The 25624-nt window shown below is 45.7% G+C and overlaps 13 protein-coding genes across 13 annotated transcripts; 7 read left to right on the top strand and 6 right to left on the bottom strand.

The window, feature by feature from the left end:
* Positions 1–864: 864 nt before the first annotated feature.
* F4812DRAFT_453984 (uncharacterized protein) lies at positions 865–1361 on the bottom strand (the record flags this gene model as incomplete). Its single annotated transcript, XM_047936564.1, has 2 exons — positions 865–942; positions 1173–1361. The coding sequence occupies 2 exons, from the start codon at positions 1359–1361 to the stop codon at positions 865–867; spliced, it is 267 nt and encodes an 88-aa protein (XP_047794485.1).
* A 720-nt stretch (positions 1362–2081) lies between these two features.
* On the top strand, positions 2082–3817 carry F4812DRAFT_407717 (uncharacterized protein). Its single transcript, XM_047932318.1, has 2 exons — positions 2082–3721; positions 3796–3817. The coding sequence occupies exon 1, from the start codon at positions 2239–2241 to the stop codon at positions 3547–3549; it is 1311 nt and encodes a 436-aa protein (XP_047794484.1). The 5' UTR covers positions 2082–2238; the 3' UTR covers positions 3550–3721; positions 3796–3817.
* F4812DRAFT_1604 (Isochorismatase hydrolase) lies at positions 3591–4499 on the bottom strand. Its single transcript, XM_047929814.1, has 2 exons — positions 3933–4499; positions 3591–3872 (listed from the first exon to the last, which is right to left on the bottom strand). Exons 1-2 carry the CDS (start codon positions 4356–4358, stop codon positions 3633–3635), a joined length of 666 nt encoding a protein of 221 aa, XP_047794483.1. The 5' UTR covers positions 4359–4499; the 3' UTR covers positions 3591–3632.
* Positions 4500–4537: 38 nt separating this feature from the next.
* F4812DRAFT_1596 (MFS general substrate transporter) lies at positions 4538–6557 on the top strand. Its single transcript, XM_047929796.1, has 2 exons — positions 4538–4849; positions 4904–6557. Exons 1-2 carry the CDS (start codon positions 4717–4719, stop codon positions 6289–6291), a joined length of 1521 nt encoding a protein of 506 aa, XP_047794482.1. The 5' UTR covers positions 4538–4716; the 3' UTR covers positions 6292–6557.
* A 1536-nt stretch (positions 6558–8093) lies between these two features.
* F4812DRAFT_453980 (DUF1691-domain-containing protein) lies at positions 8094–9212 on the bottom strand (the record flags this gene model as incomplete). The annotated part of the gene is made up of 2 exons (XM_047936563.1): positions 8094–8860; positions 8981–9212. 2 exons carry the CDS (start codon positions 9210–9212, stop codon positions 8094–8096), a joined length of 999 nt encoding a protein of 332 aa, XP_047794481.1.
* An 873-nt stretch (positions 9213–10085) lies between these two features.
* F4812DRAFT_407708 (uncharacterized protein) lies at positions 10086–11205 on the top strand. The gene is made up of 2 exons (XM_047932317.1): positions 10086–10258; positions 10335–11205. Exons 1-2 carry the CDS (start codon positions 10250–10252, stop codon positions 10827–10829), a joined length of 504 nt encoding a protein of 167 aa, XP_047794480.1. The 5' UTR covers positions 10086–10249; the 3' UTR covers positions 10830–11205.
* A 696-nt stretch (positions 11206–11901) lies between these two features.
* F4812DRAFT_1547 (NAD(P)-binding protein) lies at positions 11902–13451 on the bottom strand. The gene has a single exon (XM_047929749.1). It carries the CDS (start codon positions 12977–12979, stop codon positions 12014–12016), a length of 966 nt encoding a protein of 321 aa, XP_047794479.1. The 5' UTR covers positions 12980–13451; the 3' UTR covers positions 11902–12013.
* On the top strand, positions 13079–14048 carry F4812DRAFT_464330 (uncharacterized protein; the record flags this gene model as incomplete). The annotated part of the gene is made up of 2 exons (XM_047938331.1): positions 13079–13869; positions 13933–14048. The coding sequence occupies exons 1-2, from the start codon at positions 13392–13394 to the stop codon at positions 14046–14048; spliced, it is 594 nt and encodes a 197-aa protein (XP_047794478.1). The 5' UTR covers positions 13079–13391.
* On the top strand, positions 13780–15361 carry F4812DRAFT_1561 (uncharacterized protein). The gene is made up of 2 exons (XM_047929765.1): positions 13780–13869; positions 13933–15361. Exon 2 carries the CDS (start codon positions 14076–14078, stop codon positions 14994–14996), a length of 921 nt encoding a protein of 306 aa, XP_047794477.1. The 5' UTR covers positions 13780–13869; positions 13933–14075; the 3' UTR covers positions 14997–15361.
* Positions 15362–15380: 19 nt separating this feature from the next.
* On the bottom strand, positions 15381–17743 carry F4812DRAFT_407704 (general substrate transporter). Its single transcript, XM_047932316.1, has 8 exons — positions 17426–17743; positions 17012–17365; positions 16571–16952; positions 16244–16512; positions 16056–16185; positions 15866–15976; positions 15782–15810; positions 15381–15710 (listed from the first exon to the last, which is right to left on the bottom strand). The coding sequence occupies exons 1-8, from the start codon at positions 17564–17566 to the stop codon at positions 15615–15617; spliced, it is 1512 nt and encodes a 503-aa protein (XP_047794476.1). The 5' UTR covers positions 17567–17743; the 3' UTR covers positions 15381–15614.
* Positions 17744–19774: 2031 nt separating this feature from the next.
* F4812DRAFT_464328 (uncharacterized protein) lies at positions 19775–20700 on the top strand (the record flags this gene model as incomplete). The annotated part of the gene is made up of 2 exons (XM_047938330.1): positions 19775–19850; positions 19988–20700. 2 exons carry the CDS (start codon positions 19775–19777, stop codon positions 20593–20595), a joined length of 684 nt encoding a protein of 227 aa, XP_047794475.1. The 3' UTR covers positions 20596–20700.
* Positions 20701–21013: 313 nt separating this feature from the next.
* F4812DRAFT_1483 (uncharacterized protein) lies at positions 21014–22335 on the top strand. The gene has a single exon (XM_047929694.1). It carries the CDS (start codon positions 21215–21217, stop codon positions 22253–22255), a length of 1041 nt encoding a protein of 346 aa, XP_047794474.1. The 5' UTR covers positions 21014–21214; the 3' UTR covers positions 22256–22335.
* On the bottom strand, positions 22336–24314 carry F4812DRAFT_1488 (uncharacterized protein). The gene is made up of 4 exons (XM_047929695.1): positions 23734–24314; positions 23515–23610; positions 22942–23447; positions 22336–22881 (listed from the first exon to the last, which is right to left on the bottom strand). Exons 1-4 carry the CDS (start codon positions 23827–23829, stop codon positions 22416–22418), a joined length of 1164 nt encoding a protein of 387 aa, XP_047794473.1. The 5' UTR covers positions 23830–24314; the 3' UTR covers positions 22336–22415.
* Between the last annotated feature and the right edge of the window lie 1310 nt (positions 24315–25624).

Genomic DNA, 25624 nt, shown 5'->3' with positions numbered 1-25624 from the left:
ACATATAAAAGGTACCTAAGGTCAAGGTTGTTCCGTGATACAGCTAATGTAGCATTTGCCGAGCTGAACATCCCCTTACCTCCAATTTTCCGCTTCTGGCTTAAGGACATTAGATGTAGGTAAAGACTCTAGATTGCGTGAGCAAGGTAATATTCCCCCTGCTAGTAGCTAAGCTGACGGGATTATTTCTACGGATACCTCGCTAGCTGTGAAATCACCTTAGACTCAGGTATTGCCGTGATGCCTTCATGTCACGTCGAGCTAGGTTCCCCGTAGTCTGTACCCAACTGGTAGGCATAATAGGGGGCGGATTGGGCCTGTGCTCCAACGATCCCTAATCGTGATCCCCATTAACGATATCCCCATATATCATGGGCAAATTTACTTAGGCATATTGACAACTCGGAGACACCTTCCTGTTTGCCTACCGTGAGGTGATTATAACCAGCGCTGTCCGCCCCTGAAGCGAACCCATCATCTTGCCCCTAACACTCATCGTTCTATAGTTTATATTCTCAGAATGGGTCTCGGAGTACTTGAAGATACCTTAGTATCTATCGCACGTCTCGGGGACTGCTCTCCATACGGACATCGCTGGGGCAGAATATGTCCGTCATCATGGCCGGTTTAATACGTCGAGTCTTTACCATGGAAAAGGCAGAGACTCTGACATTCTCTTGGTACCCCAGCCGAGCAACAGTCCGAATGACCCCCTTAACTGGCCCTTATGGAAGAAGGACCTGATGCTATTCATTATACGTATTGACACTGCAGTGACAAGGGCATGGGTAAGTAGTCATTTTAATGATCTACACAATTCGGCATGTCTTATAATCAACTAATGGAAAGCTTGGGTACGGTGCACTAGTTATCGGGGTGTCGTGCTTCTTTACCAACAGCATGGCCGTAGTCTGGGGACAGAGGCCTATCTTCCTTGGAAACCTGTTCCTATTTATTAGTAGCGTTTGAGGGTATTACGCGCATACGTTTGGGAGTCTTCTTGGGTTTTGACTTCTTGGTTACATTGGCATGTCTCCATTTGAAGTGTAGGTACCTAACTTCTAACCTTTTTGATAGAAGATCTAGGCTGGAATTGGACCTATGGTATCTGTGCGATCATATTTGTCGTTTGGATAGTGGTTCTATTTCTATTCTAACCAGAGACAGCGTACCGACGAGACGAATCCCTCAGCACTGATCTCGGGATAAGGCCTGATACCGACCACGAAGAAGTACAACAGCCTACTCAAAAGTAAAGCTCCAAGATGAAGGTAGACAGCCGGTGGTCCGGAGCTGAGGATATCGAAGTCAAGGTTATAGATTGTACGAATACGAGCATATCCTCGGCGGAGAAGGGGCATAGTTATTGGCATGACTTGAAAATCTTTCACGGAAGAGTGTCCGATGATTCATTTTGGAAAGTTCTTACTCGGCCGCTGCTCATGCTTATATTCCCGCAAGTGTTATTTTCATTCTTTGCTTATGGTCTGACGACCTCTTGGTTGATCTTAGTGGGCAGAGTTTTAGCTCGTGCCGGGTGATGATCATGGAACTAACTTTGCGCAGTCTGTATGGTCTGACCCTTGTCGAATCCGAACCGGTCCTTGACTTCTTTCAGCATACACGAGAGGTTCCAGAGATGAAAGTATATCCCGTTTCATAGTCTATCAAAGTGCCGTAGACATCGAAGGAAATAACTTTAAAATCTTTTAGATTTGTCATGGCTTTTTAGTTAAGGATTTAAATGAATATTTATGATATATTCATGGTCTGAGTTGTAGGTCTACCAGAAGTTGCCAATGTGATATAGACACTTACCTCCTCCTATCCAAGGTGTTTACCAGGTATTAAGGTGTTCATATCGGGTGATCGTATAGATGAATAGGAGTCGTGAACTGCACCATAAAAGTAAACATTTCATTAATTAGCGGGGGTATGATCTAAAGAGTGTAGAAGTAGGTAGTACCTACTATGTACCTCTTATCGCGTAGTAATTTAGCGGGGCTGCAGCCTGTAAAGATCTAGGTAGGAGGTACCTAAATAATTCAAATCGAGCCCCAAATTAGACACTATCTTAGGTAGACCAACCGTAAGATCATCCACTATCCACCATTCATTCACCTTCCACTCTTAGGACTCTTATGATATCTTTTTTACAGTACCTACCTCTAAGGTACCTACACCCAGGTCAAGGTATCTATACCTAACCTAACTTGAACAATAACTACGACAACTGTTATGAAGTCTGCAAGATACTCTACTTCCCGACAAAAAGCTTGCCAACCATGTTTTACCGCAAAGGCTAAATGCGATCGCAAGGCAGGTTGTTGTACTAGATGCGCTTTGCGAGGTATATCCTGTTCTTATCCCCAGACATCATACAACTCCTTTGCCGACACGAGCCTTCTATCTGCTCCAGGTCAGGAACCCGAAATATCAGTTGGAGCTGATTCTCAACATCTCAGTTCTCAGAGTTCTACGTCTCCGAGCACCACATCTCAGAATTTAACTGTTGGTTTGGCGCAGGCCGCAGGTAGCGCAAGCCCAACTAACACTTCTTCTACTACATTTGTCGCAAGCCAGACGCCGGACGAGTCCTCACTAGGCATTGTGGGCTGTCCACCTAGGAACTTGGATGCGCTTGACTTTTCAGGCTTGGAACTATTTAGCCCTATCAATGTGGATGGCATCAGGGATCGTTGGTTAAACACTTATATTCCAGTCCCCGGCCAAACAGTGAAGGAATATCCCGCCTCCATCTCCGCCTTTATCTATAGGCTTCTAAAGTCTTATGCAACTGTTATCGTACGCGGCCGTGGAGTGCCCCCGTTCATACATGCCTCTCAAATTTCAGCATCCTCGGCAAGGCTACCGCTTTCTACGTGTCTTAGTTTAGTTCGGATTTGCGAGAATCCGTTGCCGGGCAGTGAGGGCGTTGCTGCCGACGTGCTACAAAGGGAGATGATCAATATTTGCGAACAACAAGCTACATATGACGACGTTACTCTGTTAGCAGCTTTCCAAGCCTATCTCATCTACTCGATGGTTTTGTTCTTCAGGCTTGGTCAAGTTTCGAGTTCCTTCCTTCGACAAGCGATGATGAATCTCCAAGAGCTTGCCTGTTCAAGTAGCCGAGGAGGGCTTATGTGCACAGCTGAGCGGCAGCGTGTTCGTCCTCGATGGGAAGCTTGGATTGTGGCCGAGTCAAAGCGGCGGGCATTATTCACAATGTACCTTTTCGACAGCGTCCTCTTGACTCAGGACGGCCTTCAGACTTTTCTTGGCACTGAACTACGGGGGCTACCTGCTTCAGCAGACAAATCTTTATGGAGGTCACAGGTACGACGGGACTGGGAAGCTGCATACAACATATATTTGGCGGATTGGCCGGAGGAAAGCTTTCGTATTGACGAACTATGGGCGATTCCTCCAGAGCTAGACGAGCTTGGTATTCTTGAAAGACGCAGAAGAGTAGACCGTTGGCTGGAGAATGTTGATGAATTTGGTACAGTGCTTTATGCGGTAGCTAGCTGCACACATGGCGGTTGATCTTCCTCGTACCACCAAATCATAGACTCTGAAGGACTTAATATGCGTCTGCAAACACGCCAGGTATACCTAATGTAACAGTCTCAGTTGATAACAGGACCGCAGTCCACCAAACTCCGCTCTACAGCTCTCAAAGCCGAATCGACAGAAATTACCCTCAAGTTCATTTTCGGTAAGAGGCTCCCCAACATGACCCGAGAATATTCTTGGTGCTGATCCAGCGGAAGTTCTAACACGTTGTCCGAGATAACGTAAATATTATAGTCGAGATCAAATAATCGATAAATCGTACTCATCACTACTCCGGAGAGACTCAAACCAGACTATAAATATTCTCGTCAGCTTAACCTCTGTGCGAAAGGAAGAAAGTACCAAAAACACACAATTATGACGGTGTCAATATTCCGTGCTTTCAAAATCTGCTCGAGGCTATTCCCTGTGCCGCCGTAACACCTAGTTTTCTGGAGCACAATATCTTTGCTGTCAACCTCGAAATTGGATGCTATCTGCACCGCCGAAGATCCAGCGATGAAGGAACCGAAGTTTCTGATGATTTTCCCAAACGGGGCATCTTCTGCCAGCTCCGGCTCCCCTGGGCTAAAGGAAAGAGTCGTGAAGATGACTGGCGGACGCGGGTGTATCTTGTGAACAGCATCATTCCAGCGTGTGCAGCTAGAAATAAAAGCTTGCCCTTTTGCAGTATCCTTGACAGCATCTATAAGAATCGCCATCAAGTCTAGGTTGAGTACGGCATAACTCTTGCCGAAGCTCACACCGTCGTCAGTAATCCTAGGATGTTCAGCTGCCATTGTCAAAGATGATCGCAGGAACGAATGTAGCGTATAATTCCTGGTGGAAATTTATTCTACATACGAGAATAATAATGGTGAACTGATACTTACGGCGTTTAATTGTCCATCGTATTATTCATTTTGAATTCAGGGGCCGCTCAAGTCCGGAAGCCGGGTGGAGTTTCGGGGTCGACTGATGATTGGTTATTAATCCGGCCTTTAAGCTCTCAACTCCGTACGCCGCCGATGCTCAACTCCGCCCCGAACTGGATATATGAATGGCATTCCAACACACGCCGACTAAGACATATCACTACCAGAACCATCATATTTCAAAAAAAAAAAAAAAATTGAAATCATATAAAGGCAATAAGCAATGGCAACTGAGGAACAGCCAAGAGAATTGAAGAATACACCACCAGCCTCGCCAGCTCCGGAAGAACCGTATAGCATCTTCGACAAGCGGCAGAAAGCCCTGATAGTACTTGTTGTTTCGACCGCTGCAACTTGTGAGTAAACAACCAATACCACCATTATGATGTTCATTAACTTATATCAACAAGTTTCCGGATTTGCATCGAATATCTATTTTCCCGCACTTCCAACCATTGCTCATGACCTGGACATTTCCATAGAACTTGTCAACCTCACAGTAACGTCATATCTAATTTTCCAAGGCTTAGCACCTAGTCTTTGGGGCCCCATCTCAGACGTTAAGGGGCGCAAAATCGCCTACGTCTTGACTTTCCTCGTATTTCTAGGTGCATGCGTTGGTTTGGCCGAGACAAAGAACTATGCGACCCTCATAGTGTTAAGATGTTTGCAAAGCACCGGCAGTGCAAGTACTATTGCAATTGGGTCTGGTGTGATTGGAGACATTACGACGCGTGCTGAACGCGGTGGATTCATGGGAATCTTCCAGGCTGGGTTGCTTGTTCCCGTCGCGGTTGGCCCAGTCATTGGAGGCGCTCTAGCGGGATCGTTGGGATGGAGAGCAATCTTCGTATTCCTAGCAATTTACAGCGGCGTCTTTCTCGTCTTATTGATCATTATTCTGCCCGAAACCCTGAGGTCAATCGTTGCGAACGGCAGCAGGAAGCCGTCAAACCCGCTCGCCGCGTTTCCCTTGACCGTTTACCAGAATCTCACTACAGTAAGCTGGAATCCGGAAGCAGGCTCTGCCGAGCCTGCGGCGAGGAAGCGTATCGATGCTACCGGACCATTGCGCATCCTTATCAGTAAACATGCAGCTCCCATCATCCTATTCCTCGCAATATACTATGCTGTTTGGCAGATGAGCATCACCGCCATGTCGACTCTCTTCCAAGAACGCTACGGCCTTGGGGAGACCCAAATTGGCCTCACGTTCATCGCAAATGGTGTTGGGTCTATGATCGGGACGCTTGTCACGGGGAAGATACTGGATATAGATTATCGCCGAGTCAAGGCTCAATACGAAGCTCGATCAACTCAAGCAGATCCCGAAACTGTTAGTGGACAACCACAATCCTCATCATACGCGGAGGACCACTTCCCACTTGAAAAGGCGCGCCTTCGGCTCATCCCTCTTTTCTCCTTTACCCAGTGTTTATCTATCATCCTCTTCGGCTGGACCATTCACTATCCCGATCGCGTCCACATTGCTGTCCCCATAGTCTCCACGTTCATCACCGGCTGGACCGCTGTCTCCACGCAGTCCATTGTCATGACCTACCTTGTCGATATCTTCTCCGACCGCAGCGCCGCGGCCAGCGCCAGCCTGAACCTTGCCAGATGCTTGTTCGCAGCTGGCGGCACAAGCTTCGTGGTACCTATGGTGAGCGGCATCGGCGCCGGCTTGGCTTTTACGATATGCGCCATCGTCCAAGCCGTTGCACTATTGGGCGTGGCCATCCAGTGGAGATTTGCCGCTTCGTGGAGGCAGAAGGAAAAACAGGCGAGAGAAGGGTGATATTTTTTTTTTTTAAAAAAAAGGAGGACAATAGAAAGAATCGGAAAAGAGATTGTGTGCCCATTATTGTACCACCATTAATATCATATAATTAGGTGGGTAGTTTCTTATTGTATTGCATCCTCAACTGAGATCAGAGTAAAGGGGTACTCGTAAGTACCAACCTAGGGTACTTCGCACGAGCAATTTCGTTGAGAATCGTCAAGGTTGACTGTAAGGCATCCTGGAGAAGGTCATATATATAGATTAGATAAATAATAGGTTAATATAATTACATCTTACTCAGATAAATCGCCCATAGTATTTTTCTTCTATTTGTGGTCGCGATAAGCATCTGTTATAAGTGCGCGTTGCTACTCCGATTAAGGGGTAATCCTAACCTTTACTGGCCAGGCTATATTGCGTCTATTCGCTTGATACGCCCTCATCGTACCTCCAACTCATAGTCGCCAGATGCTAGATATTGGTCTCTGGGGCGCCATACAGGGTGACAACCTGTGCCAACTATTATATCAAATTAATACCTGGCACCCTCGTAGTTTAAGCAGGTTTATCCCATGCCAGCTCCGTTATCGTCTCTCCCGGCCATCTGCCATTTCTCCCCGTCCCCCCTATCCTATCTTTCGTCCGTTTCCAGCTCAGCTTCGCCGACCTCGTAAGTCAAGCCTTGCACTCCGTTGATCTGCCCATTTGTTTCCTCGAGCGCACATATTGGCCATATCCGTAAAGCTGCGTCGCATAACCCTCCGGATAGCAGGATCCTAGGTATTCCAACGTGCCAGGTCCCGCCGTGTTTTCACCCATATTTTCCAGCGGCAAAACCCGCACGGCTCGGCCGCGAGCGTGGTCCGTTCCTCTTGATGGAGGCCGCCAGAGCAATTGCTGTAGGGTATACTAAGGTTGCCAGCAGCTCGGCTAGCATATATGACCTCCTCACAAGCCCGTTGGTAGATGGCCTGACTGGTTAAAGTCTTTCCACACGAGGGGCAAGCCGTATAGAGGATTAGGTTTGTGCACATATTGTCCGACGCTCATGGGAAGTGGTGCAATGCTTTGTGGTAGCCCATCGATGTCTCAGCGCGAAGTAACTAGAACGAGAACGTGCGCTGGCGGCTTTCTGCCCTAGCCGCCCCAAAAATTCGATATCAATACGGAACCACCCCTTATTCGATGGAGCAATTTGAGAGATCAAAGTTTTCTACTGCGCTGGACGTGTCAATAAATCCGAAGACCTGGTTGGGATGGCATGGTGCTGGAAGGTGTCTTGTGGAATAAGTAGTATGTCTTTGGGCCGAATAAGACTGATCTTATCAGCATGTATTCGCAAAAGGATACTACAAGAAGATGATGGGCTGAAAACGACTTAACACGAGTAGACGACGAATCAGGTAGGTATCTCAGACAATGGCAACAAGGGAATTCGAGAAGCAAACACATTTGCCTCATGTTGCACTATGTTTACCTACTAAAACCACCATAACCAACTGTGACAGTAGCATTCCATGGCGATGGATATTTATATGATATTATAACGATGGCCTCGCAGTTTGGAGTAAATATACCGTGATTTCGGATGCATTTGCTTAGGGAAATGGTATCATCTTATCCCTACGGCTCAAGGAAAATATGTAGGTAGGATTAATTCTGTCACGACAAGACTTGATGGAATTCAGGGTCACTTATGCTTAATTTCTGATGAAGCTTCTTATGGAGCCTTAACTCCAGAAAATCGCTGATGCTGATGCTGATGCTGATGCTGTTCAATATGCAAAACATATATACACATACCTGATATTCTTTTGTTAATGACCCACGGCGGCATAGATGTTATCGTAGACCGTGGCGAGCCAGCCCTCCGCGGGGCCAGCTCTTGCTACGATTCCCAGGCACCCAGCAGCCCAGAGAGCCGTGAGGGTGACGGTGACAGCCTGTATGCCCCACCAGGCACGCCGTCGCGTCTTTCGTAGCTGCTTATCAATAGTTATCTTCTTCCAGTTGGCAGGCGGCGAGAGATTTAGCCACTTAGCCCAACCCCAAACCATATGCCCTACTCCGACGGATAGCAGTATCGAATACGCTATCCAGGGTGGTAGCGGGTTCCGAGCGAAGCCGTGCGATACGTACTGCAGGCCAATATTGGAGCTGTCGCCGTCAACGACGAGAGGTAAGATGCGGTTCATGGCTACGTGCGAGGCAAGAGCTCCAACGAAGACATAGCCGGAAACGGAGATATAGGTCATGGGTGGCCATATTTTAACGGTATGCTTCCGGTCGGATGATTTTGAGTGGTGCAGAGCCCACATACCCGGAGTCTCGCTGCCGTATCGCTGTATGTTCTGACGTCGACGCAGTAGGCGTATGGCGATGCCCGAGGTGACGTGGGCGACGACAGGAAGGGCGACTAGGAGAGGCTCGGTGAGAGGAGTCTGGTAGAGCTCACGGGCCATAAGAAGAAACGGCTCTGAATAGGGGACAGACCGATAAACCAGGGGGATGACGGAGGTATTAGCGAAGTGAAGGCCAGCGAAGAGGGAAAATGTATAAGATGAATATCGTTGAATTCGTGATACTATGTTGTGCGTATTTTGCGGTTAGTAAAATCAAGGTTTTATTGGTCCAAGCAAGCGAGAGAGAGAGAGAAAGACAGACGGAGAGAGAAGTAGAAAATTCGATATGTCAAATACCGTACAATAATATATTGGGCCACGACCACTACCACTGAGGCCTAAGGTAGAAGAAGTTGAACCGGTTGGTGTATGTTTAGAACCATAGCTTCCAGAGTCCTGTGCCTCCTCGGGCAGAGGCGGGAGGTCCTTTTCGTAAAGAGAGGCATTGTCAATGGGCGAAGGATCCAGCTGAAGTAAAGACATCAACGTCTCTTGCGAGGCTTTTGGATTTAAGGTACGGTAATCGGACGCCATGGATAATGAAGCCACATTCCTGTTTTTTTCTTTTTTATCTCTTTTTTTCTTTGACGGTTGTTTTTAAGAGAAATAATTAAATTGAATTTTGTCAGGTACCTGAATATTTTTTTTTCTTGAATATGGGTGTTTAGGTGTTTAGGTAAGTTTCCAAGTGTCGATATCGCCTGAGCAGCTGAAAAAGACTTTTGACCATTCGAAACTGGAGGTCACCGCAAGCGCCGACTTACATCCTTAAGTTTTAAGTTACCTAAGTTACCTCTTTATGTAAGCCGCCGCCCGCCTCGCCTACTGGGGGGCGGCGGAAGCTCAAACCCCTAGCCACACCCTGCCACATTACCCGGCCTCTAGCCATAGTCCCCGTAGCTCGTGCCACGAACTAGACGTTTTGATTGGATATATCTTCAAATGTCACATTATGTAAGACCCCCTGATAGCTGGGAAGGTACGTACCTAATGGCGCTGTGGCTCAACCCTACATTAGCGCTGCATTAGCTGCACACTAGCCACTAGCCACATCACCTTTCGGCCAACCAGAGCAAAGCACGCTTCCACCTCCCATATTCTTTTCGGCCCCCCCCTTCTCCCCCAGCCACAACCTAGCCACAACATATTTGGACCAATCATAGCAAAGCACCTCTCCCCCCTACTTTCTTTTTTCGTCCCGACACATATCCTTAAGTTAAAACTTAAGGCATTATGGTCCAATGACAAGGCAAGGAAAGCTGCTTCGTACTTCATAAGCTTCATAAGAGGTACCCAACGTAGCGTCTGCCCCGCCTACCCCGCGATAGCTCTAGGGCCTAGGCATTGTATTGTACCTCCTTCGGGTATTGTACCTATTCCCCTTAGGTTAGGTACAATCTATGCTACCTGTATTAGTGAAACTTACTTAGACCTAAGGTACCTAGGTAGAGCTGGACTCTCCAGAATTTGGATCGTCAAACTTCCCATCTACAAAACAGACCTGTACAAAACATCAATGCTCACAATACATCCCCCCCCCATACGTACTTTAGACATAATAACACGTAGCCATGCCTCCTGTGAGTATCATACTCAATATGTTCATATCTAATAGTTTAGATAGCAGCTAGCTAATCCGCACTTTGAAATGCATAGCGACACCAGACCCTGCCGCCGGCCCAGACTTCTTCGGCCCGCGCGGCCCTACAGTCTTTCTACTGCGAACTCTGTTCCAAAGGCTACTCGCGCATGAACGACTACGAAGCCCATCTGGGCAGCTACGACCATAGCCATCGCCAGCGCATGAAGGATATGAAGCAAATGGTTAAAGATCCAACAGCCGGGGCACGCGCCAGGAAAGCCGAAGCTAAAGCAGACGGCCTCATCAGCATCAAGCTCAGCGGCGATCCTAATCCAGCCGGAACTGGCGGCGGCGGGTTTAAAAAGGGAGGATTTAAGAAGTCTGGCTTCAAAAGCGCATTCACGCCTATCGGCGGAACAGCAGACAGCGAGAATAGCAAGACAAAAGAATTAGATACGGATACGAATAACAATAAAGATGAAAAAGTCATACCGAAAGATTTAGGCGCCGAAAGCGATACGGAAGATGAAGGGTACGAGGTTTATAATCCACAGCTTCCTACGGATTAATACGCTGCTAGGCAAGTTTATATTTTACAAGGCATATATATTATATGTCCAGTCATGGCCAGTAATATCCACGACAAGGGAGGGCTATCTAACTTGTAGACCTTGGATTTGGGCCAGACTCAGATCAAAACAATTTTACGACGGCAAGCCGCGCTATTGCAAGCAGCCATGAAGGTCGCCAAATACTCTGTTGGGCAAATAACTTAGATACGTCAACGCGACTGTATCTTCTACCGTAACCTCGGCAGCAAGTCCTAGGTAAATATATAGGCGTACCACAGCGTACAATACAATATATGAAGTTTTATATCATAGGTTAAAAGCCCACGCATGGATTTGTAATAGAATAATAGCGTAGTAATAAAACATCTGGACTTGTCTGAATTTCACTACGTCTGTGCCGAGGTTTTAATTTTATTATTTAATACGCATATAACTCGTGTACGATCGCACTTTTACCAAATACTTAGTGTACTCTGCCTAAAGATAACATATTCAATATCACATTCTTCCTCGCCTCGTTCCTCCAGGGATCGATGGTGATGAAAACGCGACATCTCGAGAAGAGAAAGGGTTCCAAAAATTCCCAACCCGGCCGAAGCCAAGATGGAGTGGTCAGTAAATAGTTTTCAACTAGCAAAAACACGCACTCGGATTGCTCCTCACTGTGACGCGTAAAGCCCGTGCACTAAGATGAGGAAAGAAAAGAGAAGAGGAAAAAAAAAGTTAAAAGCGGCGGGAGGAAAAGAATTCTTTAAATATTATGAAAGCGGTGTAACAAATCAGTGAGAATTCTGCCGTGGGTGACCCACAATTCTTTATTTTATTTTATTTCTTTATTTCGTGTGGAATACGATACCTTTATGTACCTTTGTACCTCAAGCGCGGGACAACTCGTACCTGAATCAATCATGGACAGTTTCTTTTGAAATTGTACATATTGTTACATTAGGTAGCTAGGTACCTAGTCCGCACCCACAAAACACAATAACATTCACTGTTGTGATACATATAGCAAACTCTGAAAAATCAATTGCTTGGTCATATATGAACAAGTTTTTCAAGTACCTACCCGTAGGTACCTAGGGTAATACATGCTTACCTATGGGAAAGAAAAAAAAGGGAGAAAAAAAAAAGAAAACAAAAGACAGAGAAGATATCAAAAAATGAATAATAATCGACAGCTATCTAAAATTATACTTCTTCCTCGCTTGCCCCTCAATCAGCGAAGGCCAAGTATTGTATAGAGATTGCGCTATTCTGTACGGGAACCAAGGTATAACCACGTTACCTCTTACTTGTCCATCCATCGACTCGACGCATCTCTTCGCCACGTAATCTACCTTAAGACCACGCTGATTTGGGCCTGCGTCTCGGGTTGCCTCATCAGCATCGACGGCAGACGCGCGGAAGTTACCCTCAATGGTTGCCGGTAGAACGAAGGTAAACGTAATGTTGGGATGCTCAATAGCCAGCGATTGGAACAAGAGCAATGATGAGGCTTTCGTAGCCGAGTAGAGGGCTCGCGTCGGCGCCGGAACCACCGCAGCTATCGATGAGGCTAAAAGAATGGATGGAGAGGCTGAGGTGCGTGTTATCAGAGGGATGAACGTTACTGCCGCGACGAAAGGTCCGTAAAAATTCCCCTGAGTTGCTCGCGTAGCAAGGTCGAAAGCCTTCTGTATGTCGGTATCGCTCGCGTCCCGTTCCTCTCCCGGTCTCACGCCAGCTAGGCTCATGACCGGCTGCACGGCAGAGACCCCAGCACATATGTGAAGGGAATCCAATCCATTCCATTCTGAAATAACCCGCACCCTTACCCGCACCATGTCTTCCGCCTTGCTGAAGTCGGCGACAACCCAGAAGCACTTCTCTCCGCACTCGCGAGCCAAGTTCGACAGCTGCTCCTCACGTCGGGAGACAAGGCATACGCGAGCCCCGCGAGCTGCATACCGTTTCGCTACCGCGCGCCCAAGCCCGCTCGACGCCCCTATAATCAAGACGCGTTCCTCAGCCGGGCATATTCTGCTCTGCCTAGTACCCCTGGTATGCTGGACGATGCGCCTGATGAGGGATAGCGTAGTAGCTAGAATAACAAGCGTTGTTCCTGTCAAGGAGACAAGTTCGAGTCGTGAAGACCAGCCTGGCATCCCTGAGGTAGTTGCGGGGTTCTCCTAGATGATGTGATTTTTTTTTTCCCCTTCATTCACTTTTTTGGTTGTTCCTTTGGCGAGTCGATGAGTTTTAAGTGGTAGGGATATCTTCCCCGAAGCATAAAAAGTAATTCATAAAACATGATTCATAAAACGTGATTCTTACTAGCTTGAACAAAATATACAGGTTAGGTAGGTACGGTTTATTTCCAGTTAATGATACGGCCCGGATCAGCTGGAGTGGGGTCCTTGGCAGCTGTTTGCTTCATCACATAGCAACTACTACAACTACGTTCAACGGCATTGAGACTTCGTTCTTCTTGCAACGTTGCCCGCTCCTCTATGCTGCTGTCGGCCTTGTTATATAAGTTATAACAGGGTCGAAATATACGATCAAAAGTCTCCAGCCATGCCTCTCTTACAAATGCCCAACGAGTTATTACTACAAGTGATGAAAGATCTTTGGGATTCGCAGGATGTTAAAGCTCTCCAAGCTGCCGCTTGTACGTGCAAAGTGCTTCGCGAAATTTCGGAGGTATACTTGTATTCTACTGCTAAGTTCATCCATGGTTCGATCTTGAACACGTTTCTAGACGCTGGCACCCGTGTCGCCAAACGAAGAAGTTACCTACGAAGCTTGAAACTGCTATACTCCGCTATGGGTCGACATGATCCCTCTGATATTCTTCATTATTCCCTAGACCTAGACTTAACCTCGTTCCCGAATTTGGAATCACTTGCCTTGGAATGCTTCGTGCGTTATCATGGAACTACCATAGAGGATCTCTGCGGATCCTTTAATGACCAATATATGCGAGCATTTACGCAAGCTTCCCTTCTTAGCGAATCCCTCGAAACTCCACGGCCTTTCCAGAAGCTTAGATCACGTAAGCCCCAGTTCAGTCTCATTTGTTGTTACTACCTGATATAATGCTGACCCCCTAGCGCAGTCACGCTCATTTGGATTTCAAGTGAGACGAAAACTTGGGACATAGAGCCAACGTCTCCCGTATTCCTACTTCCCCAACTCCAGTCACTAGAAATATCCTATGTCGATATAAGTTAAAAGAGTTCAGTCAAAAGCAACACAGAAATGCCACAGCGTTTTCAACACCAAACCGCGCTCAAATCTCTAATCCTTACAGAATGCGATTTCTCTGTCGAAGCCTTAAACCTCATTCTATCATTCCCGAGGAAGCTTTTAAACCTAACTCTATGCGAGATATTCCATAACCAGTCGGCAGCCGGTGATCACTTCGCCTTTGATGATACCGATGCTTTCAACCGCGCTATCGCCCAGCAAGCGGGAAGTCTCAAGAGTCTTCATATCGAACGTTCCGGAGAATGTTTAGAAAACGGAAAGATTCTAGTCCTCTCACTTTCCAACTTCACGGCCCTTTCTCATCTCCAACTCGGGCCATTTCTTATAACCAAAATCAACTATGACCTAAGAGCACCAGTACCACCGGCTCTAAGATATCTACGGCTTATAAGGTACGATGTAACAATGTTACATCAAAAGCTTGCGAATAAGGTTTTCTCAGATTTGTCAGTCGAGGCATTGCTAGCAAATTCGGAAAGACATCGCCTGCCATTCACGCTTGACATTTCAATATATGCCCCGCCAGGTACTCACAGACCTCTCTTCGGCGTTGACGGTGTGCGGCAAGACATACGACCACTTATACATCAGTTTAGAGATCGATTTCAAGAGCTACAAAACGCCTCGAGTCACTCACGCTTAGAAGAGAAACCCAAATCTTCGATCCGTCAAACGTCGTCGCGCTTGCGCATTCTTAGTTACAGCCACCTAAATATAGTCCCATTAATCCTACATAAAACAAACCCACCAAGGTTTATAGTTGGATACGACTCGTCTCATCCTGAGCAATTTCTTACTAGACCTAGCGTTGCTTTCCCCCTCGCTCTCGATAAAGACTTCAATGGCAACGACGAAGACATTAATATAGCTTTTCATAACGTCGACCGCTCCAACCATAATTTTTCTACTTAAACGCCGGTCCCATACACTACACTAATCATCTTGAGGGTATGTGACTATGGATTAGATAGCCGCCACGGAAAACCTACCCTCGACTTACACTCGAGATTGATTTCACATGTAAACGAAATTAGGGTACCTCTCATCCATCTATTCATGCTGTCTAAATGTATTGGGCAACTTTAATTATGGAACTAGGTAGATACCTCAATAGATAGTACCTAGCTGCCTGGTAGGTAGGCTAGTGTATTAGATTAATAAGAGGTCATTCCCGCCTTTATAAGGTTCTTAAAAGGAAGCCACCTTATGAAATGCTACAGAAATCTAAGGATGCTTAGTTAGTAGGTCACAAATTTATTTCATATGGACGTATTTTGGATTACTCCTTAATTTCCCCTCCCCCCCCTTTTCTTTTTGTAGTACCCCGGCTAAATATTTCTACAATCAAGATAGGTACGTTGCTCTTTCATATTCATGAATGACTGTCTAGAATATTTGTGTCTTCCGTCTAGGGGTAAGACGGATTGCATGGCTAACTCGGAAGACATATTCTACCTCTACTCTATAGCGCAAATATTTCCGCTGATCGCTTATATTTCTACATGACGAGGAACATATCTGACCTTAGATTTACTCCTCATTTTGGATGTCTGGTTTCTCGTCCGTTGCAAGTCGGCGAACACATTTGTAGCTCCTGAATTTCCGAGCTGGCAGTTTTTCCTCAAACTGGAACCAACACAGTTAGCCAAACGTATGATAGATTTTAGCATATTCTTAAGTTTGTTTCCTCGACTTACCATTTCGTCTATCTCCTCCAATGTGCGACCTTTATACCTCGCTGTTAGTAGCTATCTCTGCGATTCAATGGGGAATTGGTTTACCTTGAACCTCAGGCAGGAAGAAGTATACCCAAACACCTGCTACTATTGAGCTCGGGAACCAGATATAACCGTATCGCGGACCCCAGTTTAGAGAATCTGGATTGATGAAGTCTATAGGAGTGAAAATTAGCTTTAGAATACCCAGAGTCCCAACGTATGGTTCGGAATGTGTATTAAGCATGATACTTACAAGGAGCTGTAAATGTTGTAAGCCAAGCAGCAAAGAATGCCACAGCAGCTGCCAACCCAAACGTGTAGCTGCGTAGCCGCTGCGACGGAAGTTCGCCACCACTCAACCACGCGTAGGTCGCAACCATGCCCTGTATTATACAGTCAGTTCTGGCCCGAATACTTTCTTTCGGAGGTTTCAGATCTTACGTTGTAACTCATCATGTAGAGGCATGACAGGGCTACAAGGACTTGGCCAGTTGCTGTTGCGCCGGGATTTTTGTCATATACAACCGCGACAATCAATTGCAAAATGCCACAAGTTCCAAGACCATACATAAGAAGAACGCGACGTCGACCATAGCGCACCACGATCAAGGAATTGAGTACGATCGCTAACAAGCCAATTGCGCTGAGGACGCAGCCCATCGCGAAGGGGTTTGCTACTTTGGCCATTGTGAAGAAGTAGGCCTTGTATGCTAAAGAGAATGGTAAGTATACCTTGAAAAGAGTCTTAGAGAGGGGGTATGGCCGCACATATGATAAACATTGAACCTGTGGCAGCCTGCAGAGTGACTCCGCAAACAGCCAGGATCGTACGTCTCCTATCTATGGGATTCTTGAACATATCCAAAACGCCAACTTGGCTGCCCATTTCACGTTCTTTATCGATCGCCGCCTTGATTTCTGCGACTTCAATGTTGATCTGAGCTCCAGTCGGTCTTAGCCATTGGAGGGATTTATGCCCGTCTTCGATTCGGTCTTGTAGGATTAACCAGCGGGGAGACTCCGGTATAAAGAACAACCCAATTGTCAGTAGCAGAGGAACAATATAGATAAGTCCCAGTGGGATCAGGTAAGCTGATCGATCAGGCCGTGACGCCGCTGCCCAGTCCACGATTGTGCCGATTAATGTACCCTGGGTATGTTAAATTAGGATTCAGCAACTCGCCTATGGTAAAGACATGCTCGACTTACGAATGAGGTACAGAATTGAAACGCGGTGAGGAAGAGTCCACGATACTTGGCGGGACTGCTCTCTTGGATGAATAGCTGGGAAAATGTCATAAAATAGCCGTTCGCCAACCCGTTCAATAGCCGCCCAACGTAGAGAGCGTTGATATCGATTGTGGTCATCATTATAATATTTGAAACAACACATCCAAGACAAGCTAGCCATAAACAAGTTTTCCGACCAAGTTTGGCGGCTATCAAGCCTGCAGTACCAGAGCTGACAAACGCGCCCAGCGTCATAAGTGATGTGATCAGTTGCTGCCTCACCGTTGAGATGTTCCAGCCGATTGCTGTATTTGAAGCCGGATGGCCGTAGATCTGACCAGCTGTTGTTAGAAGCGAAGCTCAGATATACAGGTAATGATTCAGTTAACAAACTTTGAGGAAGCCTGGCATTGCCTGCAAGCCTCCTATCAATCCAAAATCAAGGCCATATTGAAATGGTGATAAGACCATAAGGCCGCATGCCACGAAGCATCGCCAATGGGCACGTATAGTATCGCCGTCTTTGGGCGTCATTTTGCCTCTCCAGCGCGTCGCGTATTCTACAGGTTGAGACAAAGCGGTCGTGCTTTTTTAAAAAAAAGAAAGAAAAAAATAATAATACAAAATAATGCAAGAGCCATAGTAGGTATCCTATACGCGAGAAGAGGAGTAATATTTACGTGTGCATAAAGATGACAACCCTGCAAGTGCCGAAGGGGTATTAAGGATGCCAAGGAGCATTCATCTCGTTAGCTGGCCGTTACCCCATAACCCCAGGTTTGGGGACGGCTAGGGGGACCGGGGTAATACGGACAAGGACAATCTCCTGGATAATAAAGTATAACCTGGGCAATCTAGAACTAATTAGGCTATTGTGGTACTCAATACATAGTATTGCTGCATAAGAACGAGCCCGTAATTGATCCTTGCAGATGATTAAGTGCTGCAAAGTGATGGCAGACGCTCTACTACTTGCGGGGTTCTCGTTGTCGCTGGGGTCTAGACGCAACGACTCAACTTCTCCAGAGAGTCGATGAAAGTCTAACGTCTACCTGACTACTTGATATTGAATTTGGGGAAGCTAAACCGAATAGACTAATCCTGAATGAAGTTTCATTCCCTGGAAAGTTGATCATTAGGGCTCAATGAGTGGAGTATCTCGAAGCTCTTAGAGTTTGGCAATTCTTCCAAGAGGTTGCTTAAACGCTAGGTTGTCTATAATCGTAGAACTATTACATAGTATTATCATACTTTGATAAAGGCGTTAGTATAGCTCATGGTTAAGGAAACACATCCGGTACGAAACAAGAGACCAAATGGTTGACGGTCTCCGTTTAGGTGACATATCTACAACTCTTCCAAAGTCAATGGGAAAAGACGGCGTGACTAATAATAAACACATTACACAAGTCGGCTATCTGAAGCTTCATGAGAGTAAATTATCTTGTGAAGTTCACAGCGCCAAAGCAACTAAGACGAAGGAGTTACCTTATTTCTTTGACCATGATTCCAATGACGCTTTACTTAGGAGATACTCACAATGTATATGCCTTGTCACGGTACGGTCCTATAGCGTAGATTCTAGTAGGTCACTATCCTGTATGTAACATAGCCAGACGAGGGACCTCTTACTAGTTACCTCTTTCTCCCTTTGTGCAACAACAATTATCTCTACCCAACCCTTGACATGCCTATACGTTGGCTTCGCCGTCTTCACGTCAATAACTCTTGAGCAACCCAGTGAGCTAACCGATGTGAGTCATGTCAAATAATTACCTGGCTCTTGTTGTAAAACGTAAACCAATTTCTCTATGGAACACATACAGGTGCAATCTATGTTACCTGTGGTCTGCCTTTTAGATGTGAAAAATGCTTTTTATCAAGCATTAAGCTCTTTCCCTTTAACGATGTGTCCCAGTCAAGTTTTCAGAAGTTTCGATTGAGACGTCTTGGGAACAAAAGAGTTGTTTTGTAGATAGCTTTAGCTTTGGCTTCAAAGCTATCTAGTTAGAGTTCCTCACGGAACAACGAGTTGTCAACCTACCTCATGCTCTACGACGTGACACAACTGTCGAAAGTAGACACACTGTACCCAATATCATATTCACTAACCTCAAGATGAAATTCGAAGAAAGTAACTGGCTCTCTCTAGACTCCTCTGGGGCCTTTTCAGGACATGCTTACAAGCTGGCCCGGTCTCAGTTAGGGCTCTACGATGTCTACTAAGCTAGAATTTACAGACTTCGCATATATGAGGGTATTTCTAAGGATAGTACCTGACACTGAACTCCCTACCTAAGCTATGGCTATCCAGAAGGTAATCAGGCAGACAAAATATCTGGGAATGCACATTGCAGTTGCCAATTATGACTTGAAACTCCTCGAGGACGACTAAAAGACTTCTCAAGGACGATTAAAGACGATTGGAGGACGACTCAAGGCTAAACTTGTCCTTGACAGTTCCTTCCATATTATTTAGCTATATGTCACAATACATAAGGACCCTAAGAATGAGCAGTAGGCATTCACTCAATATAAAATACTACATGGTTCCCAATGAAATATTAGGTACATATCTAAAACTCTGAGCTTCAAAAGTCCCAATTCCATACCCGGGATTTCTTTTCTTCTTCTTTTTTTTACTCTGGAAAATTTCTCTCCAAAAAAAACATACATTGATTTTATCCAACAGTCAAAAAGGAAGATAAAACATTAGGTATACCTAAATTTGTCCTTGGTAACATGGATAATCATGAAGAAGTCCCCCAATACTGGCCCGGTCTGGAGGACTGGCGCTATCCCTTGCCCTACGATAATGGTGAGTATTGAACTCTTTCAATTTCAAGAACGTGCTTATTAGAAGCATTCAGTCATGTCTCTTTATCTTTCAAGCGCTACCTAGCTTGGTGATATACGATATCATAGGTGCCAGCTAAGCTAACCCCGGTTCCATAGAACCTACCCCTTACGGTGACCCTTCGCACGCCCTTCCCGGGGGTTACTACGATCCTGCCCCTTACGGTGACCCTTCTCACCACCCTCGCGATGTTTACTACCATGGCGAGTCTGCTTATGCAGACCCTCCTCAAGATTATCATCCAAATTACAGTGGTCTCAACGTCGATGTTCCTAGCCAAGTCCATTCTACGGACGTTGCCAAAGGAATACCAACTGGCATGGACTCTGTTGATGATCGCCTAGCGAGCAAGGAAAAGGCTACAGACTCTCAACAGGGCCAATACAAGTGCCAGCATTGCGGCAATTATACTGGCAAAACGCCACACACACTTAAGGAGCATATAAAGTTTACCCACATTGGCGAATACTGCATGTGGAATGGCTGTGGGTTCAAAGGCACTGAGTCCGAGGTGCGTGAACATTTACGCTCGACGCATGCTAGGAAGATTCTTGTATCCGATGCTACAAATGGCGTCGCAAAGCCACCGCGATATATGTGCAACTGGGAATTCGAGGGTGGATCAAAGTGCAAGAAGACCTTTGCAAGGTATGACGGCGTTGTTCGCGACTTCTTCCATCATAATAGGGAGCTCTGTCTACCCTAAGGTGCAGAGGCAAGGTACCTAGTCACGATACATGCGTTCAACGCTTTGAGGAATGGAGCATATGGATCATGCTATACTATCCATCAAACAGCGAAGTATCAAGTTGATGTGGTGGCGGAAATGCCGGCGTTTTACTGGTTACCGCAGTGGTTTGCAGAGTGCGGTATTACTGCTTTCTCTTTAATAGTTGTACTTTAGACATACCGCGTTCGAGGTAGCAACTTTTGAACTGCATTTAATTAGTATCTGGCGTTGAGCTTTAATGCTTTACGCGCGATTGCGTCGATGAATTAAATGTCATAAATCAACTTATTGCACTACTTTGAGATAGGGGTAATACACCTGTCACTGCCAGCTGCTGCCAGTTTTTGAACAGCTGCAGGCCACCTGCTATTAATCAAATCTTGCTAAGTTTATCTTCCACTTAACAATTTCAAAATGTTGAATTGTATTGATTATTTCTCCCTCCTGTAATATCGAACGGCCTCACACAACAACTGATTTTTTTTTTAAAAAAAAAATTAAAAGCCCGTACACGATAGGGGAACCGTTGGTGTTTGGAGGTATGTAGCTTGTAGAGATGTTTTAACTCTCAGGTCCATCCATTGAACCCGGCGCAATGTCGTCGGCAGCCATATCGGCTCAGCCGATTCCTAGTCTACTGACAATAATCATTACCACATCACCAACACCTTCTGCGCCGTCCACGGAACTGGTATCGACCATCTTATCGTCTTTTCGCAACCATTGTACAGCATTGCTACTCTGTCGGGTGATAGTTGTTTTTGATACTTATGACCGCATTGCGTCTCATGCGAGGTTGAAGAAAGGGCAAGTTACTACCGAAGGGGCTAAAACCTTTGAATTATACAAGAAAAACGTTACGGAGCTGGTTCTCAGGGAATTTGCCCCTCATGACAACGAAAGAATTATATCTTACGACCAAGGCAAAGCCGAATTTGGCTATGCCGGTGTCGACAGTAACTTCGTCCCTTTCTCCATCAGTCGGACGGTAGACAAACGGATTACGTTTGTAGCGCCGTCGAAACGCTTGGGGTTTGGGTTGGCTGTACGATCTGCTTTAAGGCTAATCGAGACGCCCTTTGTCTGGGTGCAGCAGCATGACTGGTCACTGGTTTCGGATATTCCTTTACAGTCGCTGCTCAATGTCATGCGGGCGACTCAAGATGACGAAAGGTCACCAGTCAAATACATCTGTCTTCCATCAATACGTCTTCTTTCCTATGCGGACTCGGCCCATGTTGTACGTTTTCCCGAGCTGAGAGGCCTTACTTCGGATCTTAAGCAGGAATTCGTAACAGAATCCGGTGAAAGCCTCCCTTTAACCCCGATGTTCTTCTGGCACGACAAACCACATTTGGCGTCCACTCAGCACTATTTATCCCGCATCTTCCCGTCGAGGCTCTCCATTCCCCGAGGCGCCTTCATCGAGGATACCGTTGGACAGCGGGCGAGAAATCAGATGAAGCAAGGCGATTGGCTGAAGTGGGCTACTTGGCTCTACTATCCAGAGAATGGGCAAAGACTGTGTTTGCGACACCTCCAGGGGCGGACTTGGGAAGGTTCGGAAAAGGAATTGGCGAAAAAGGCGATATGGAGGGATCAAAACGCAGAAAAGGTGCATAAATCCAGTGAATGACTAGGTACCAAGTGAGCTTGCACTGGCAGTCTTGCAGCAGCTTGGCTTGTCTTTCGATTAGGGGTTTCCTCCGAGTTGTGTTGATAAATCCAGGTTCTGCGTGAAATCGAAAAACCTAGCCCGTTGTTTTATTCATCGTGTTGTAGTTAACTACCACATTTCATATTTTTATCCATTTTTTCGCACTATTCTTGGGGACATCACTCCTCGCACACGTTTGCGTCTGCTCAATCGATGGTCGGAAAGGGTTCACCTGACTTAAAACGTACGATTCGTGGCAGTGCGTTTCTTGCTTCCCCCATCCTCTACCGCCACCACATCCTAAGTCCATCTCGCTCCCCGTTATACTATTTGTGGTACCATGTGTTAGACGGTCTTGGTCATTGTCCACGTACCGCGTTTCTCTCGTAATGTTTATTTCCTTTGTTACAAAGATCTTGCCCCAACCCATGTCCCTAAGCACTGGCCAAAAAATAGGGACACTCGCACAGACGCTCGCGGCGTCAACTTCTAGAATAGTCAGGATGATACTGATGGGACCATACCAGGTCGGATCTCTTGTTGGCCACGTCGCTACATCATGCTCGACAAGAGTCACAAACCGCCATGTCGCAAAAACAAGCACGCTGTGACTATGAGTAAGCTGTACTGCCTTCAGGATGATTGGGTAGAAAAGAAGAACTTACAGAATTCCCATCGAAAGCAACGCAGCTAATCTCACTCGCGCACTAGATGACGTGCCATTTTCGAAGAGTAGCGGTAAAGGTATAGAAAGAACCATGATATCGAGAACCATATTGATGGCAGCGTGGCTCTCAAATGTAGCAGCAAGCGGCGCCGGACTTTGTGAGCCATATCCATAGCAATATGGATCGCTTTTCCCAGACCAATAGTCGTGGACGGGCACGCATGGAACCCATGCTAAAAAGGAGTATGCAAATCCCCAGAGCGCCGTGAAAACGATCAGCGCAACGACGAACCGTCGAATGAATGTTGCTCGGTCGAAAACGCGTAGGTATTGCAGCAAAAGAGCTTCTTTGATCAATGCTGTAGACGTTACGTATGTGGCATTTGCGACGTAAAATGTTTTCAGGAAACCTTTATACTGCCAAGATTCGAGTTGCAAAAAGTGCTTGCCGAGTCCGTAGGTGACTGCCAAACATATTGCTATTGATCCCGCGGTGATAGTGAGCTTTCAAAGAGGTATATCGTCAGCCGAGCTGTGTTTACCACTTGCTGGGATGAGTAGTAATACTTACTAAGTAGAGCACGACACATAAATCGTCCCATCCCGCGGCGTGGACAATCTTAAACCGCACGTACAACCGAAGGCAAACGCATATCCACGACAGTATCTAGGGTTTTGATAGGTCAGAACTAGCTCTCTCTCTCTCTCTCTCTATTCGCACATGCTGACCCGGCAAAACAGCCGAATCGCGAAGGCAGTATTTAAGAGTATTTAAAGGTAGGTGACGTACTATACATGTTATGACAATCCCCCAGATGGTCTCTGGCTTATTAGATACTGGTTCTGATTCGCTAAGATTGTCGTTCGAGTAGACGAATTCCGACATGGTCCAATCTGCGACGACGCGCGCAAAGAAGGCGAAGAAGGGCCGGAAAGTATGGGTGGACCAAAGTATCACATCGAGTATCAAATATGATTTAAGTATAAAGGTAGTTAATTATTATTAAAACTAGGAGTCGTTGAATGAGAAGTTCTCTAATGCATTCGTGAAAGACGAGACAAGAATAGCATAGGTAGACAATAAAAGAAAGTGGCTAACTTAGAATAAATGGAGCAAAAAAGGGGGAAAAAAAAGAACTCCAAAAACTACCCTGGAATTTTGTGAATGACAAAGCGAAGTAAGAGAAACGGTGGGAATCAAGCTCGACGAATTATGTTAAGATCCTTCTTGACGAGGTGCAGATAGAGATGGGAGGATGCGAGACAGGATTGGATTCGCTGTTACTTGAATCCTTCGAAAATATTCGCACCAAATCGGGAAGAGATGTATGTCTTAGGTCCCTTCAGGACGTACATAAAAAGAAAAAAAAAGTAGTTCTGTATCAATAATCTTTTGTTGGTTTTGAAATCACTTATATACGCCAACTTAATACTAGGTACCTACCTGGTACCTACTTTATTCCCAGTATATACACGTCCAGCATGCTCCATGCATAGAATGAAGGGCCTCTTGTTTGCTAAGTCCTAAAGCCTCATAGATGGTTCTAATCGCTATTAACCTCTGCCCGTTGACAAGTTACGGTTACACTGGTCCTCCTTCTAGGCACAGGCTGACAGGGGCATATACACTAGTAGGAGAGCATGGTTATGAAGTGGGTAAAAGCGAATGGGGCTTGTCCCCGCCAGCGGCTATCAAAGAGAGCACATCCCCAAGACCTTGTAATATTTTCGAATTATTTCAGAGCTTAGCTGCGAGTATATTGTCAATAAGACTAGGTATTCTTCCTTGCTGAACAAATTATTTTATACGTACGACCCCTTACTTGTAGGGGTAGAAGGCCACATGGAGAAGGAAAAGCCACGTTTGAACAACCTGAACCAATCCTTGTTTTATAAGCCTACCTTACCTTAGGTAGATAGGTTGCCTATACCTAAATTTAGTATCACCTCATCTCAGGCACATACCTTTTTGGTATATGTATACCACTCGGATATATCGCTCCGAATACCTACATAAGAAGACTAGGTAGTTAGGTTCCCAGCGTTTATAGTTGGCGCCATATCCATGCCAAAAACCCATGTCTATTACACACACCAGAGATCTTTAGATTATATACTATATATATTTCGCTAATTGTATGTATTTGGCAGAGGCTGATGTACATCTCCGCATTGTGGTTTAACTGTCATTCCTTCATATTCGCGATTCACTCCCATCCCAAGAACCCTTTTTAAGTAATGAAGTTCCTACCTAACCTATCCTACCTGATAATTGGGATGTTAAGCAGGTTTGCAACCGCTAGTTTATTAGTAGTTGCAAGTACTTCCAAACTTACCCAAGTAGTCTCTTCGAAATTTACTACGATTTCCTTCATCGAAACCTCGAACAGACTTTAACCACTTTTATTGAGGGACGTTATTCTACTACTAGTACTCTAGGATCACTTGGCTCATTCAGCTGCTTTCGTATTCCAGACAAAGCTGTTTCCCTACCATTTGATATATCTTTATGGCTCTATAGGTTTGATCTTCTTCTCAAATCAGACCAACTACTGATTATATGTTTTATTTCTAGGTAGTTACTTGAAAAAAAAAAAAAAAAAAAAAAAAAAAAAAAAAATTTAAAAAAAAAAAAAAAAAAAAAAAAAAAAAAAAAAAAATCGAACCCCGGTTTTTAACAA

This window comes from Daldinia caldariorum, assembly GCF_022478825.1.
Source record: "Daldinia caldariorum strain CBS 122874 unplaced genomic scaffold F4812scaffold_1, whole genome shotgun sequence".
NCBI lineage: Eukaryota > Fungi > Ascomycota > Sordariomycetes > Xylariales > Hypoxylaceae > Daldinia > Daldinia caldariorum.
The sequence above is the reverse complement of the archived record's forward strand: the minus strand, read 5'-3'. Positions and strand labels throughout refer to the sequence as shown.

What these genes read in the sequence shown, in the direction of transcription:
- F4812DRAFT_1483 (XM_047929694.1), top strand. Translation starts at nt 21,215, where the DNA reads ATGTCGTCGGCAGCCATATCGGCTCAGCCGATTCCTAGTCTACTGACA.
- F4812DRAFT_1596 (XM_047929796.1), top strand. Translation starts at nt 4,717, where the DNA reads ATGGCAACTGAGGAACAGCCAAGAGAATTGAAGAATACACCACCAGCC. An exon ending in TGTTTCGACCGCTGCAACTT is followed by an intron (nt 4,850 to 4,903) that starts GTGAGTAAACAA and finishes TATATCAACAAG; the next exon opens with TTTCCGGATTTGCATCGAAT.
- F4812DRAFT_1561 (XM_047929765.1), top strand. Translation starts at nt 14,076, where the DNA reads ATGCCACAGCGTTTTCAACACCAAACCGCGCTCAAATCTCTAATCCTT.
- F4812DRAFT_1604 (XM_047929814.1), bottom strand. Translation starts at nt 4,358, where the DNA reads ATGGCAGCTGAACATCCTAGGATTACTGACGACGGTGTGAGCTTCGGC. An exon ending in ATATTGACACCGTCATAATT is followed by an intron (nt 3,873 to 3,932) that starts GTGTGTTTTTGG and finishes GAATATTTATAG; the next exon opens with TCTGGTTTGAGTCTCTCCGG.
- F4812DRAFT_407717 (XM_047932318.1), top strand. Translation starts at nt 2,239, where the DNA reads ATGAAGTCTGCAAGATACTCTACTTCCCGACAAAAAGCTTGCCAACCA.
- F4812DRAFT_1488 (XM_047929695.1), bottom strand. Translation starts at nt 23,829, where the DNA reads ATGTCGGAATTCGTCTACTCGAACGACAATCTTAGCGAATCAGAACCA. An exon ending in TATGTGTCGTGCTCTACTTA is followed by an intron (nt 23,448 to 23,514) that starts GTAAGTATTACT and finishes CCTCTTTGAAAG; the next exon opens with CTCACTATCACCGCGGGATC. An exon ending in TTGCTTTCGATGGGAATTCT is followed by an intron (nt 22,882 to 22,941) that starts GTAAGTTCTTCT and finishes TCATAGTCACAG; the next exon opens with CGTGCTTGTTTTTGCGACAT.
- F4812DRAFT_1547 (XM_047929749.1), bottom strand. Translation starts at nt 12,979, where the DNA reads ATGCCAGGCTGGTCTTCACGACTCGAACTTGTCTCCTTGACAGGAACA.
- F4812DRAFT_407704 (XM_047932316.1), bottom strand. Translation starts at nt 17,566, where the DNA reads ATGACGCCCAAAGACGGCGATACTATACGTGCCCATTGGCGATGCTTC. An exon ending in TCTACATGATGAGTTACAAC is followed by an intron (nt 16,186 to 16,243) that starts GTAAGATCTGAA and finishes TGTATAATACAG; the next exon opens with GGCATGGTTGCGACCTACGC. An exon ending in CTTCCTGCCTGAGGTTCAAG is followed by an intron (nt 15,811 to 15,865) that starts GTAAACCAATTC and finishes CGAGGTATAAAG; the next exon opens with GTCGCACATTGGAGGAGATA.